The sequence below is a fragment of the Aythya ferina genome (genome assembly GCF_964211825.1).
Source record: "Aythya ferina genome assembly, chromosome: 9".
Classification (NCBI taxonomy): Eukaryota; Metazoa; Chordata; class Aves; order Anseriformes; family Anatidae; genus Aythya; species Aythya ferina.
The window spans coordinates 22,813,650-22,829,210 of NC_140305.1; the positions used below are offsets into that span (position 1 = coordinate 22,813,650).

The window sequence follows — 15,561 nt, forward strand, 5'->3', positions numbered from 1 at the left end:
TGGGGAAAACAGAGATTCCTGTTAAAAACACACGCTCCTTATACACACTAAAAAAAAAAACACATTTTTTTCATGGCTTCTCAAAGACCATGCTAGGGAGAAAAAAAAAAAAAAAAAAAAAAAAAAAAAAAAAAGAGAGAGAAAGAGAGACAAGGTTTGACTGGACTGCAACATCTGGATAAATGGTAATGATCTCTTTCTTTTCCTAACTGTGATTTCCAAGAATACTAGAATGAGAAGAGGTAGTGATAGCAGTGCTATGGAAACTAAAACCTATCTTGACATGCTTTGGTCCTAAAACAGAAACCTTGACCTACAGAAACCCAGAAACCATGATCTACAGTGAAAATAAATGCAGTCAGATGGGGATCACTGGAAATCCAAGGAGGGAAAAAAATTTCATTCTTCTTTTCTTACACATAATTATAACAATCTGTACTTAACATTTCGTTACATAGCACAAAGAAAAGTGGCAATCAGTAATGCCTGTCTTCAATATAATTCATTTAATAACTTGCAGAATGGGAATAAATCTAATGACCATGTCTGTTACACTGTAAAATGCAGGAACTAATACACAGAGTATGCCAGTAAAAACTATTCTGAGATGTCATTTACATGAAGACAAAACCTGAAATATAATCAACAGCTATATTTTTCAAAAAGAATAAATAAATTACTCTCAGCTCTCCTACTAAAAATAGCTTACTGCCATCAGTTAAATAGTGCATATAGGATTTTTATTCCCATTGAGTTTTTATGTCATCACTACATTTTAATGGTTTGCTGGTAATCCTTTGGTATTAATCATGAATCCAAATTAAAATATTCATTTCTGCATTTATTTGCATTTACTGAACTATTCTTTCTTTAATTTCATGTAAATTTCACAGCTCCTGCATTCATTTCTGAAGCTTTATTAACCAAAAATCAGCTTTAATATTCTCATACATAGTTGTATCAAATATATATAAGTGGTTTTTGCTTGGAAGGAATCTTATGAAATACCACAAGTAACTAGAGGAAAATTCCAGCAGCACAGTTATAAAAATGTTCAAGAACAAGCATCTGCATGGGGATAGATTTCCCATTCTTAAAAAAAGGAAAGTCAGTACATTTTCTGTCATCAGCTAGATGACAAGAATCATTCTATAGAGATCCTGTATGAGGAGCAAAGTCTGGGTTCACCTGAAAACTGGCAATTATGTCCTCAGGTTTCTTAATATCAAAATGTGAGACCGCCTTTAGCATCGCTGGCCCACTTGACAATACTGCTTGGGTTCTAAATATTTGTCAGGCAGATATAAAATATTTATTCTTTGCAACCAAACTATTAAAAGCACTTATCTGTCACAGCTCTGAAGAAACGTGCTATGAGTTGACCTCACCAAACAACATCTGTGGTAACATACTTGACCACCACTTTTCATCATAAGGATAGCCATCAAAACAATTCCTAACTTGCAGTCTGAAGCTATAAAATGAATCACACAATATTTACATGCCCTGTGGTCCTTTTGGCCCAGGCATTATGGCATACCAGGGTTTAATGATCTTAATAACCCCATATGGCTTGCTGAGAAATTAGATTTTCCCTTTGGTTGCAGAAGGCAATTTTCAATTATAGCAGATGGTGAAACAGTGAAGGTCTGAGAAGTCAAGAACTGACTAAGAAACCTCAGATTAGTACTTAGGCTTTATATTGCTCAGCCTAATGCCAGTGGTTGAATTTTTGCCCCAAATGAGAGTAATCTTGAAGCAGAGCATAACGTTTCAGCAGAGCAGTCCCTCATTTATGTCTGCTCTTCAGAGGGCCAGGCCCAACAGAGGAATCCATAAAGCTGCAGTTGCATGTGGAAAAACAACCTGCGGTGCATCACGTACACAGCTCAGCAACTGTTAAGATTCAATTTTGTTCAAAATTGGAGAGAGCAATGCTGAACTCCAAGACAGTTGAAGACGGAGGATCCTTCAAAACATGATATACATGACTTTTTCGATGAGACTCTATATCCCCTTATGGTTTCTTTGCTTATTTTGCCTTTTTTTTTTTTTTTTTTTTTTTTTACCTCCAAGCAATCTAAAATTAATCTATATTGACACATGTGACTCGCTGTTTGCACATGGGGAAAAAAGCAGAGAACCTTTCTATTGGAAACACGATTTTCCCTGCTATATTTCTGCTTCCTCAGCTGTTATGGTCCTCATGGCACACAAGATTTGACGAATGATAGACACGTAGCTTGATCCAGTTCTGTCACCATAGACTGGTGTTCACAGAGATCCTGTATATGGTTTAAAGACTAGAAGATGTTGATGTTAACATCATCCTCCCAGCAGCAAGTGATAAAAAGCATTTTGATTCATCTCTGCCCACATTTGATCGCTCCTTTCCCGGTTGCTGCTGCCATTTCCTCTGGAAATAAGCAGCTCAGCCAGGGAACAGGGCTGCCTTCCACAACTCATCCCAATGATCCTGCCATCACACCATCAGAAGTCCACAGCTGGTGGTGGGAGGTGCTCTGGGAAGTGCCCCCATGAAGGACATTTGCAACCAGCCTCCACCCGGGACAGCCCCAGGGTTCATTCCTTGCCTTTCTCTCCACAAACTCCACCTGGAAGACGTGTAAGAGCTAAGGGGAGGAAGAGGAATTAGGCACTGCAATGTATTTCACTAACACTGCCCCTAAGTAATACCTGAAAATTGAGTTCATTATCATGAAGGATGCTGCATGGAGCTCTTCAAAATTCTTTGGGGGTTAGCAAGATTTTCCTGTGTCCTTTTAGCTTCACAGCTCTGACCCACTGCCAGTATTCTCCCTCCCTTCCAGAAGGGCAATGCATAGGGAATGTAATAAATCTGTGAAGCTTTTCCTGCTCTGCCTTTTTATGTGTTCGATAGAAGGCAGAGCTCTCTAATGCCTCTTGCACAATTCATAGGGAGACACATGAAGTAGAAAATAGCACCTCTGTTAAGTAGTGCACGATTGCTTTAGTGATGACTTAACAGAGGGAATCTCTTAGGGAGGCACAGTGGGGAAAAAAAGAAAAAACCCTCGTGCAGCACAAGCCTTATGGATTTGATTCTAAATCCTCTACGTTTTTCCCAATGACTTTTCAAACAGTCTTAGAAGGTTTAAACTAATTATTAACCATCAGGCTTTATGCAACATCTGTCAGGAAAAAAAAAAAAAATGAACCTCAAAACTTGGTCCTTGAATTATAGACAGGATAAATCAGGACTCTTTAATCCAGATTACTGAATTTTTAGTCTGCAAACTCTGAATTAATCAGCTATTTCTTAATTCCCTATCTTCCTTGTTTCACAGCTTTAAACAGGACTGTATTAAAGTATGTAGAACAATGCAATCCTGGTGAAATATTAAGTAATAAAAAATAAATAATGCAACGATGCCACGATACAATGTAGTCAGTGGGCATTAAAAAAGAGAAAGAAGAAGAATTTAAGAAAAGGACAGATTTTTAGGTAAAAGTATAAAAAGAAGAAACATAATGGCTGATGCTGCTAATCTGTGGGAAGCCTGTAATGTAATGTATACTTTGCTCTAAACTACTCTCCTAATCACTTTACCTCCTCAGAAAAGAGAAGAGAAAGAGAAGAATTAGCAGCATCTAATTACTTCAGCAATTGTGTTAGGCATATTGCAATATACATAATAGATGAGATATTATTAATACAAAGCTATTCCATTGAGATTCTCTGGATAATATAAACCAGAAGTACGCTTAAAAAATAATTCCTTCCCATACCACATTTCAAATATTTCCATGTACTTCAACTTCATGTTTTTTTTTGTTTTTTTTTTTTTAATTAATTTCTCTGAATTCTCTGATTTCAACTCTCAATCCTATGTTATTTCTAGGTCAGTTATATCAGCAGCATAGTTCCTATTTCATGTGCTGAGTCTTTTTTCATTGAGGTCAAAGGCTGTATTCCCCTTGACTTCGATAATGTTACATTGCAAGAACATTTATCTACACAATGTGTGGTGGGATCCTACTTATTCTTGCCCTGCAAGAAATATGGTTCCTCTTGGAAGGAAGAGTCTAGCAACACCAAACTGTTTTATAAATTCTGAGATGCACGGCAGCAATCAGAAGGTGGTCAAGAAAAGAAAATGGCATTTGTATAGCTAGGAACATGTTGTACAAACACAACAGGGAACGCAGACTATCTCTGCTTGCATTTAGATGCTTTAGGAGCTTTGAAACATGTTTTTCCTAAATATCTTTTTGTTCTGGACAGGGAACATTCTCCTTTTTACTACCTTCACAGACGAGGAATCGAGACCTGCATAGCACATTTATCTTATGCTTGCAATTCAAAGCAAATAGCTGCTGCAAAACCTTTTAGCATGGCAGTTATATTTCACTTTAGTGGCAGTGAAAAGGTGTTGTGTGTGTGTGAAAGCTTTATTGGGATCCCTCATTTCCTCCCTTTCTATCTGTTCAAGTATGAAAACTTCATGAGGTGATTTCTTCTGCGCACTGAAGGTCCTTGCCTGTTTTCTGATTTTGCACATCACTCCTTTGAATGGGGTGGACAGGGCAGGGCAAGGAGGGAAGGGTGCTCCTTCCCTTGGGAACCAGAGCGCTCACACTGGGGAAAGAGGTTCCTGGGCACAAGGCAGGGTGGGCACAGTCACAGCCAGGCACTGGTGGTGCTGGAAAGAAAACATTGCTCTGGACCCATGGGTCTTAACCTGTCCAGACACCGAGAACAAGCTTTGGAGAAAGACACTACCTTCCTCACATATCCTTGTGAGAGCCTCCTCCACATGGCTCTCCTCACTGCAGCCACACTTCTTTTCCCTTTGCTCATTACTGCATGATAGCACTGAAACCACCAGAAGAAAACTGAGTGAGAATACAAAGTTGGCTGCAAGGAAATGCACTGCCATAGGCTCCCCAAATAAAACCTCTTAAATCCCAACGTAGCTGCACACACACAAAGTGCAGGGAAATAGGGTGAGGTCAATTCCTGGCTACTGTAAGTTCAGGAATTTGTCTGTAGTAGAGCTGAACTCTTAAACCAGCTGGTGATCCAGCCCTTGGGATCACAGAACAGAGCACGGCAGACGCAAACAGCTGTAAGAGTAGTACTACACTGCAGATAATATGCTACCTGCCATGTAGATGAAACAAGGGAGAAGAAGAAAGTTGAGCTTCAATCTAATTGTACAGCAGCCAGGATTTGTCAGGTTCATCTGTAAGCATATTGGGGCTGGATCACCAGCTCTACTGATTGACAGTATTCACTGAAGATAAAAGCATTGTATTAGTCTACAGCAAGTGAATACATGGTTCTGCTGAGCACTGGTTGACACGTTACTTGTGCTGACATCATATTTAATGCTGTGGTGAATGCCTCAGCACCTCCATTTCTACAGTCACTGTACCAGAGACATGTGGACATGCAACACGGTGCACTGCTGTGCCAACTGCTCTCATGTGTCTCTGCACAGACATGTATATTGCTTTAGCACTGAATTTTTATTTCTGGCAAATCACTTAGTTCCTCTCTAATACTCAATTACAATTGACTATTAAAATGTATTTGTACAGAAGACCACATCGTATTGAAAGATGACATGGACAACTAAGAAAAGGAAAAAGCCTCTGTCACTCTAATTTAACAAATAATATCTCGCACCTCTACTAACAAGCTAGCTTTTACTTCCAGTACTAGCAAGAAAAATGAGTTATCTGCTTCAGTAGTGAAGTGTATTTTTTCACCTGCTTCATCTATAGAATCATCTTGCTGACTTTTTCTTGGCCTATAAAGGCCAAGTACAAATGATGCAGTGGATTGTAGTAGAGGCACTTTTTCATGTCAGTCAGATTAGAGTTAAATCCCCGTTGCATTTAGGAAGGACTTCAACAGACAATGTATACCTTAGAGAAAAGGCAATGTGATTTCCAGCAGCCAGTTTTTATGTAGTGATCCGAGTTTCTTGCCGTACCTGTTTCCTTAATACTGGGCAGCAAGATTGAAAGAAACACCTGGAGAGAGAAAGCCACAGACTAATACGTGCATCTTTGATTCACATACTCCAATTGTTATGATGGGGAGAGAGTTGATGCCTTCCTCTCCCCCCACTCCTTGCAGTTAGAAGAAAGATAATAGGACAAACACTATTATTTTCAAGAGAAGATGTCAAGATGAAAAAATGAAAATGTCAAAAAAGAGGCTGATATACAGCATTACTTAAGGACTGTTTTGTTGAGAAAAACTGACCAAATGATTTACGAAAGGCTTTTAACAGGGCAGTCTTTGGATTACAGTGAAGATGAAAAATAAATGAAAATCTATTTCAAGTTTACTTTAACCTAGTCATTTGACAGATGGGGGGCAAACCTGGCAAGAACACAAGTTTTAATCTTCAGATGTAGTGACTTTATTTGCAGTTTTGTGGATTAGGAATTCTATTTGTGCAGAATAAGAGCTGTCCATACGATTCCTGTTGAAGTGACTATTTCTACCTGAAGATCCCTGAGAGGCACACGAGTTGGAAGACCAAAGGACCGATCCTTCTGCTCACGGCACAAACCACCACACACAGAGATTGTCCTGTGAGCGGCAGCCGGTGTGTCCGCTGCCTTCCTACCTACCTCATTCTTCTGTCAAGCCTCCCTCTTGAAGCACATCCCTCCTAATTAATTACTGGATTAACCAGCCTAGTATTGAGACTGCCCATGGCTGGAGGTGGATCTTGGAGCACGGACTTGTTCTCAGTATGCACAGCCTGGCACATTGCTGCCTAGCCAGATGGGTCCCCCATCTGCTTCGATTTGAAGGAGAACTTCCTGGAATTAGGGTTTTCCTCTTAACCTTTGTTTGTATAATTCCTTTGCTTCTTATTTTCACTGTTTTTTTCCTTTACACCAAAAGCATCTGAAATATGTCAGAGTCAGATTTAAATGCCAAAGGGAAAACTGCACAATTTTTGTGCACGCGTGGCATTAATTGGCACAGTTCTGCATTAAGGCTGCTAAACTGGAGCTGTATTGGTACAGCAAGGAACTCCTTTTGGGTAGAGAAGTCATCAGAAATCATTTCTAATGTATAGGCTCCAGAGAACCTAGTAGACTGCCATATAGTCAAAGGCAGCTTTCTGATGTTTGCTCAAGCTATTAGAGCATGCTATATTTTTCAGGATAGAATTTATAGGTCAAGAGAAGCAGTTCATCTTTCTCAGACTAGTAAGAAATCAAGATGGAAAGCAGAGATCTGATACCTAATTCTTTGAAAATCTGCTACAGTTCTATATTTATTATAAGCCTATCACAGTACATCCTGCTCAAAGACTTACAGGAAAATGTGTTGCTAACTACCAGGGAATTATTGATTTTTTAATTTTTGCCCTCATAGTGCTATTGCTTGGCTGTGGTAGAACCGCTAACTTGAAGAAAAAAAAGAAAAAAAAATCAATATTACTATTATCAACTGTTGACTACAGTTTACAGCAGCAATAATCTCCTTTAAAATAGCTTGCAGAAGTACCAGTTGTCATCTAAGTAAGGCATTACTGCCTCAGTCAAATCATTAAATGCTAGTAGTATTTGATCTTTTGACAATTTCTTTTTGGTTAAGTTTTGGTGACCATTAGTATTTTCTGAACTTCACACCTGAACCATATTTGGCTGAAAACCCTCCTGTTTGCTGCTGCCATTATTGTTTTGTTACTGACAGGAGTGACTCATTTACCCCATTAACATAAGTGGGTTAACATCCAGTGTTGTTCTCTATGCTAGATTTTAGTGCACTAAAGGTAACGTGCCTCCCATCACCAAGATCTGCACTTCCTTCAGTTGTGCACAAACCACAGGTAGCACTTGAAGGCACTGGAATCCAAAACAACTAAGCTTCAGACAGCTTTAAGCACTGTTCATGGAGACGTTTTTATTTAAGGGAACATACAAGTCATCTTTGTAATTGATGCTTTGCCTTCTATCTCTTTGTTGATGTGGTAAGCTGTTATTAAATACTTTATAAAACACGTAAATAATGACAAATATTTAATGTTGCATCCCAGAACATGCTTTATGTACCTTTTTCTCCAAACTCTGGGAAAAGCGCTGACCAGAGAAGTAGCCACATGTTGGAGATCTCATGAGTGGAACTAATTAGATGTAGATGGAGCTGTCATGCTTGCCCTTCTCCTACTTAAACCAAAAGGATACCCTGCCTGCCAATCTAACCACTTGGCTTATGCTATTTTTACCCCTACAGCCTTTTCTGATATTGACTTAAAGCCTATAATTTGTTACACCTGGAATTGCATCTGCTAAAGTTAAGGGTATAAGAAGCGTGCTGAGGGTCCACCCACACAGAGCCTATCATTGATACTGAAAATATTTAAAAATCTAAGTTAGCATTAAAATTAATTGTAAATGCATAGTGGTTCCAAGAAGACAGGCCACATAAATTCCACTCATGTTTCTGAAGGTAGGGGGTTAACAAGAAGTTTTAGTGTGGCACTTTTACTTATGTTATGCTATATTGCCTTTAGCTTGAGCATATTACAACATGAACTTTTTTAAAAAAAAAAAGTGTTTCCATAACAATACACAAAACCCTAATGAAACTGCATTTATAAATATAACCTCAATAAAAATTTTAATAATGCTTGTTGTCACAGTTGTCAAGAGAGAAAATGATAGTTCATATTACATTCGAGGCATACAGAGTGACTGTTGAGATGTGTAGCAGTATATACTGGATTCATCTTAGTCATAGTTTATTAGTGGCTTTTTAATGATTTAAGAATTTGAGATCTAAACTTGCCCATCTCTCTTATCTTTTAAAGGAGCATTTTTCTGAACCCAGCCTATTTCCGGAATCACCTGCGTCAAGCTGCCGTGTTTAGGTGTTTAGAGAGATACTCTGAAGCTGCAAGGTACTCTGGCACTTGTGGATTTATAATGGTTTCTCCACATCTCTTTCATTCCAGCTCTCAGTAGTAAGGTTATCATCGTATACCCAGGCTTTTAAAAGTCAGTGGGAGCTTTGTGTATATGATCTCACATTCGGCAGAGCTCCAATCCTCCCAGTCAGAGTAACATGAATAATCCCAATTATGTCCCTGGTTGCAGTTAGACTAACACATATAGGAGTACTTACTCTCAGGTGTAGTGGTGAGCCCTGGTTGGGTCCCTGGGCTGCACTGGGGCATGAGCTACATGCACACAAGCATCTTTTACTTCCTGCTTTCCCTGTACCTTGGGCAGAAGCTCAAGTGTGTTCTGAGCAGATTTAAAAAAAAAAAAAAAAAAAAAAAAAAAAAAAAAAAAAATCAAGATCTCAATGTACACTGTGATATGCTGCAAAATTTAGCCTGGGTGCAGCTGATGAGACTGCTGGTGTGAACAGAAACTGCTGGCAGGAGAAAATTCTGCAAGAGGAAGCTCTGCTTGCATGTGTGCATTACACTGCCAAAAACTGAAAGTTCCAACACGCAACAGAAGTTTTTAAACCACTGAACATGCTTAAGTGAAAGAAATGCACAGGGAAATGCAATGGCAGCTTGCTATGTATCATCATTACTACTAACATTAGATACTTACAGAGGACTGTTCAGCTGAAGACCACAAGGTATAGCACAAAAATATTTTGCAAATCATTAGCTAACTAATGGCAGAATAGTCATCGCAAATTAGGCAAGAGACTAAAAGGGTTACATTGCTTATCTTTTAAGATATATGCTAGTGGTAGAACTCTGAAGCTATTAAAATAGCAGGAAAACAGTTTGAATGAGAAGTGAAAAGACACTTTATCAAAGCAGAGTTGCAGAAAGGATTTGGGAAGATGAACACCCATTTTCTGTGCTGGACTCCAGCCAAAAAAAAGGCAAACAAAAAACCAGGGACAAACAGTTTCCTTCTGCGGGACAGCATCAAAAGCGTGTCGAAGTGAAATGCACTGGATTTCACATGCCAGGAAGAGAAGAAAACAGTTCTCCAAGACAATTATATTTTTGCTAATTTCTTTGTAAATACTAACTCAGATTAACCTGGAATATTTCACTCACTGTAATTTTTTTTTTTTTTAGAAAAAAAAAAAAAAAAAGGAAAGAAAAAAGCCTCACTTCTGAAACAAAAATCTTTCAAACTAAGGAATAGAAACATTTTGTTCAAAAACACTCTAGCATTATATTTCCCAGGTCTCCTTTTATATAGCGCTGATCAGGGTCTCTTCTTCCTAAAAAATCTTGTTGTGGTGTTGATTCAGAGAGAAATTGTTACCTACAGTCATCAGCAGCTGAGGTCCACTGATCAGATGGACATTTTAGGGTGGTGTTAGTCCAGTATGTTGTTTTGTGACAGATAGGGAGGGAATCCTGTTCAGGATGCTGTCAAACCCAAAAGTTCACTAGTATCCTAACAGGTGAAATACAAGAAGATTTTGTTTTGTTTGTATGTTGGTTGGTGTTTGTTTTCCCCTTGAAGTCAGGTTGATGATTTAAAAAAAAAAAAAAAAAAAAAAAGTTAAAAAAAAAACACATTTTCAGAAACTGGTATTTCAGAAGAAGAAATACCTTAATATGCCTATATTTAAGAAGACAGTATGAACCATGGCGTTCATAAATATGATTTCAAAAATGAAAATTGTGGATGGTGTTACTGCAGATAAGCAATCAGTAAGTTTACTACATCAGCAGGCAAGAGGGATCTGTGTCAGCCTTTTTTTCCCCATATTGAGATGCTTTCAGGAAACTAGATGATTTTAAATGAGATTATGTATTCTGTAAAGGAGAGGAACATTCTGACAGACTGAATCCAGAGCGGTTCCAAAAAGCAGCGACTATAGCAGCATTCAGAGTTTAGCCTAGTTTAACATAGTGTTATAGCAACTGTGCGGAGCTGCTTTTGCAGGTTGTGTTAAACTAAGCTTAGCACCACTTATGGCATCTCATTGGAGTCACTGGTCTTAGTCAAACCCCATTAGAGATGCAGCATGCACTCCACCCATTACCGACTGCAGCAAGCAGACATTTGGTTGCATTTTCTGGAAATATGAACTTGGTTTTTATCATCATAACCTGTCATTTATTTCTGCTTGCTATTTGAGTATTCCTTGCTTTTCTATCCCCAGCATGTGTTTAAATCACTGTATACCCTGTTAAATACACCCAGAACACCGTATGGGTATGTGAACAGGAGGGGTTGGTTGTAAACAGTACAGCTTGGCACAAACAGCACAGATAATGACATTTAACTCAGCCTACCTATCAAGCTGAGATCCCCTGAGATTTCATCTCTGAGGATATACCAGACCAAATTATTTGGTTCAGAGAAAGTCAAAAGCTAGAGTAAGGTCAACTGTAAATCCCAAGTTTCTCTGTGTGTAACTTTCACTAGTGCTTGTCAGCCCACAGAAAGCGCATGAAGGAGTTTGAATGCAAGGACATCTGAGTTAGTATAAGGCAACTGATATGCCCACATCTGCATCACTCCTGAATTTTGTTGACTGCATAGTGATCCTTCAGGGTAGTACTGTAATAGGGTGCTACCACGTAGAGTGCAGCCTAAGGCCATTTGGCATCGTAAAGCCGTCTTAGAAGCACCATGTGGGGTCAGAGCATCTGCAAATGATGAATTCTGAAGTGGTGCAGCCACTTTCACTGAGGTGTCAGCTAGTAAATATATTTATCCTCTATTGTTCAGAGACTGCTCTTGACAAGCACAGTAAAGATTTAAACCTCAGAAGGGAGCAAACCTATTTCAGCTGAAAGACCATCTTGGCCTTTTAACAAATGGGCATAAATTCATTATACATAAATTTAGTCTGGAAGTTACCTAGAAGTTTTAGACATTACAAGGCATTTAGGCTCAGGATCATCCTCGATAGCAGCTACTGAAAGTACCCTGGCAAGGGAGACAGAGTCACAGCTGATCAGAAGATCACTTAATAACCAGAATGGAAAGTTCAGAAAAGGATTCTGGGCTCACTTCTCTAACAAAGAAGAGAAAAGGCTCTTGGAGAAGGCTGAGGGGGCCCCACCTTCCTGGGGATGTGGGGTCAGCTTCCTTAGGGAAAGATGAGACAAGGGATGTGTATGTGCAAGGGGACATGCAAGCCACAGAACAGCCTGGGAAGTCCATACTAGTCCCAAGGACAGAGGAGCCAAACCACAGGATGTTTGCAAGGGTAGCAGTGCTAGAAAGGGGACAAACACTCAAGGGTGACCCTCAAAGCTCCTGGAGAGGGAGACATCAGAGCCTGCACATTCTCCGAGTCCGCAAGCCTGGCGGGCTGTGACCCCACAGCTGCCTGTCACACATCTGCAGTGAGAGGTCTGACCAGATGAGCAACAAGGCATGAAAGCAATTTTTCTTTCTCACTCAGATAGTGCAGCCTATTGCTGACACTGAAACAGTGGTAAGGTGAAGATTCGTAACTTACAGAAAAAGCTGGCTGCCTATTTGCTTTGAATCTGAAGTTTAAACTACAGAAGGGATTTTGCCCCTTTTTATCATTAAGCCGTATAGCTCTCATCTTTCTGCTAATCAAATCGCTGTGCTGATTTAACAGTGTCACTGTGTTCTGTGAAAAGCTTAAGATAGCTCTTTTATCACCAGCTAGAACACTACTGACTTGAAATTAGTTGTATACATGTAGGGGAAAACAGACTGTCTGTCCCTCTGCCAGAACAAACAACTCATCTTCATCTGACTGCACAGAGTAGGGGTAAGCAATCCTTAAGGAGAAAAGAGCTTTAGGATCTGAATAGCTGCAGCATGGCTGACTCAGCTTTTTGACATTCCTATTCAAGAAAGCCTAGGTAATCCCACCAGCTGTAAAGCGAACCAGGTCTGCAAGGAGCAGACCTCAGCCCTCTGTGTGAATCCAGGGGCCGTTTCAGTCAGAACTGAGAAGGCAGCGGGTAAAGCTGCACAGTTCGGGTTAGTTGGTATATTCAGCTTCTCTTCACAAAAGCTGCACAGTTCGGGTTAGTTGATATATTCAGCTTCTCTTCACAGAGCCAGCAGTGGCACACAGGCCCACCCCATGCTGGGGATGCAAGCTGAGGGAGCAGGCCCACCTTTCAACCCTGCCTGGGCCCGCTCTTGGAAGAAGAGGGGAAAGTTTATATTCCTTCCCCATCCTAATTGTTTCTACTTTTCCTCAATGGAAATAAACAAAAGGGAAATTCTGTAAAAAGAAAAAAACATTGGTTGTCATAGAAACACCAGCACAGAGGGGACTCTTGCTGCCAGGGCAGGTGGGCTCAGCACAGGCCCCGGCAATGGCAGGTGCCCCACATGTGGCTGTGTAGGGTCAGGCAGCAGTGAACCCCCCCATGGCCACCCTCAGCAGCTCTGTTGAGGAGAAGGGAACCTCCACCGCTGGCCAGGGCATTGCACAGGCAGTGCCCCTGGGCCAGGGGTCAGCAGGGAATTGGGTCCAGTTGTCCCCACACTGAGCCACCCGAGCTGTCCCGTGGGATTCGTGGCTGGCCATGTCTCCAGGGTGACATTGCAAATGGCACACCTCATAAATTGTGTCTAGGAAAGCGGCTTTGACAAGCACTGGGATCAGTCAAAGCCCAAAGGAAAGCCCACACTGCCTATTATTTAATTTGACACCAACATATGAGGTTAGCCTCTGTCTAGAATTACTGGCCGTTATTTCTGCACTGCGCACATTATTCTTTATCACTTGAGACTGTCCAGGTGTCAAACAACAGTGTGCTCAGGCAGGCAGGCATATCAGGGACAGGAGGAAGCCTCCACACCAGTTTTTCCATGATCACTGCCACCTGTTAGAAGTAAATACAAACACTGACAACAGCACAAGGCACATCCCCAAGCCAGGGAGCATGAGGTGCAAAGAGATACACGAGAGCAGAGCACCAGCTAGAGCGCGGAACAAGCACAATCTTTGTCCCTCAAAGTTTCATTGCACTTCTGCCATCAAGCAATTCATCCCAGTTTCCCCATCCCTTCCCAAAATGTCTCTACCATGAACCTACCACAGCATCAGGGCCTCCACAGCTCCAGTGATCTGTGCAGCATGCCCATGCTCACTGCTGCTTGTTTCATGCCCAGTCACAGACAGCATGACATCTTGCTGGGCTTAGCACCCTGTTGTCTTGAGCATGCCCCACCATTTTAAAAGACCTCTCATTTCCCCACGTTTTGCACAGTTTTGCAGATGTGAGCTGAGGAGAAGCATCCTTTGTGTCTTTACATGGCAGCTGCCCTTAAATAGGAAACATCCATTATCACGGTACAGGAATCTCAAGACAATACAGAAAGTTGTTACCTGCATGCAGCCACCAGACAGATAATGATACTTGTAATAAATATATTACAAATGCAGGTGCCATTTTCCTTGCAGGAAACATTTCTACTTTTAGCAGTGGGCTAGTGACCCAGAGACTTCAGCAAAGATAGCTAGTATACCCCATTGCCAACCTGGAAGGGTTTGGCAGGACAGAAGAGTTTTATAGCAACTCCCCAACACATTTAAGGTTCACTGGTAAAATGTTTAAAAGGAAATTTTAGTTAATTATCTGAAGGCATTAGCAATGTTAAGGCATTCCGCACAGATAGCAGAGGGATTGCCACAACACTTTTTGCTCCATTTGGGGGCAAGATCATGGATAGCCCAATCCTCACACCACTAGTTTCCTTCCTGCTCAATATTCTATAGTTCTGTTTATCTCTCATCTAATGGTTTTCATGTATCCCCATAAACCTCAAAGTAACAACCTTACATTTATTTAAGATATAGAGAGATGTTTCAAAAATAACTGCTATTATTATCCACTATCCAAATGGGATAATTACAGTACAATAACTACTTTATTCTTATTCCAGCTATAAACATCATTTTCCCTTTCTAATCCCAGAAAAAGATAAGAAAAAGTCATCCAGAATAGTTGTTTATTTTCTCCCATATTCTAATGCTAAGCCTGAGATACAAAATAGATCTCAAATACCCAGGTGTCTCCATCAGAGATGATCTTAGCAGGAATATTAAAGTTCCTGTTAAATCAGAAAGGAGTGGTGGGGGAGAACAGATACACTTACCACTTCCAAACAGTAGCTCTGCACACTACCAAAGCCACATGGTACTGGCTGAGGCCTTCTATTAGTACCACTTACTGCAGACCAGGTGAGATCACTTGAAGTAGGGAGCAAAGGTAATTATCTGCCACTTATCAGCCTCCTGATCTGAGCAGCAATTGGGGCTGAACAGCATAGAAGTGTGAAAGTCACTGTAACGTGCATAGGCTGTGATTATTCCTAAGGCCCTTCCATCTGCAGAGAGCTTCTCTCCCCCTCAGGGTTCCCTTCCTTTCTGAGAAGCTCAGGGGGAGCTCAAGGAGCTGACCTTGAGCCTTGCCCTTATGTTTTTCCAGTGATTACAGTGGTAAACGAGCACACATCTGTTTAGCAACAATGCTAATTTCTTGTCTTCTCTGGAAACGTGACACTTTGGTGCATTCCAGAACAGCATCCGCACCATCCATTTTCTTGTCACAGGCTTACATGGCCACTGCGAAGGATTTGGCTGCACACTCGCTGTTA

The 15,561-nt window shown here is 40.6% G+C and overlaps 1 protein-coding gene and 1 long non-coding RNA gene across 4 annotated transcripts in view; one reads left to right on the forward strand and one right to left on the reverse strand.

Annotated features, from left to right (window-relative positions):
- Nucleotides 1-15,561, reverse strand: part of LOC311441440 — a 102,351-nt gene that overhangs the window by 36,475 nt on the left and 50,315 nt on the right. The window lies entirely within an intron of this gene.
- Nucleotides 1-15,561, forward strand: part of SPATA16 (spermatogenesis associated 16) — a gene marked incomplete at its 5' end in the record, with an annotated part of 77,369 nt that overhangs the window by 18,175 nt on the left and 43,633 nt on the right. The window contains one exon of the mRNA XM_084529276.1: nt 8,832-8,921. Within this exon, the coding sequence (XP_084385402.1) occupies nt 8,832-8,921 (90 nt within the window). The remainder of the gene's footprint in view (nt 1-8,831; nt 8,922-15,561) is intronic.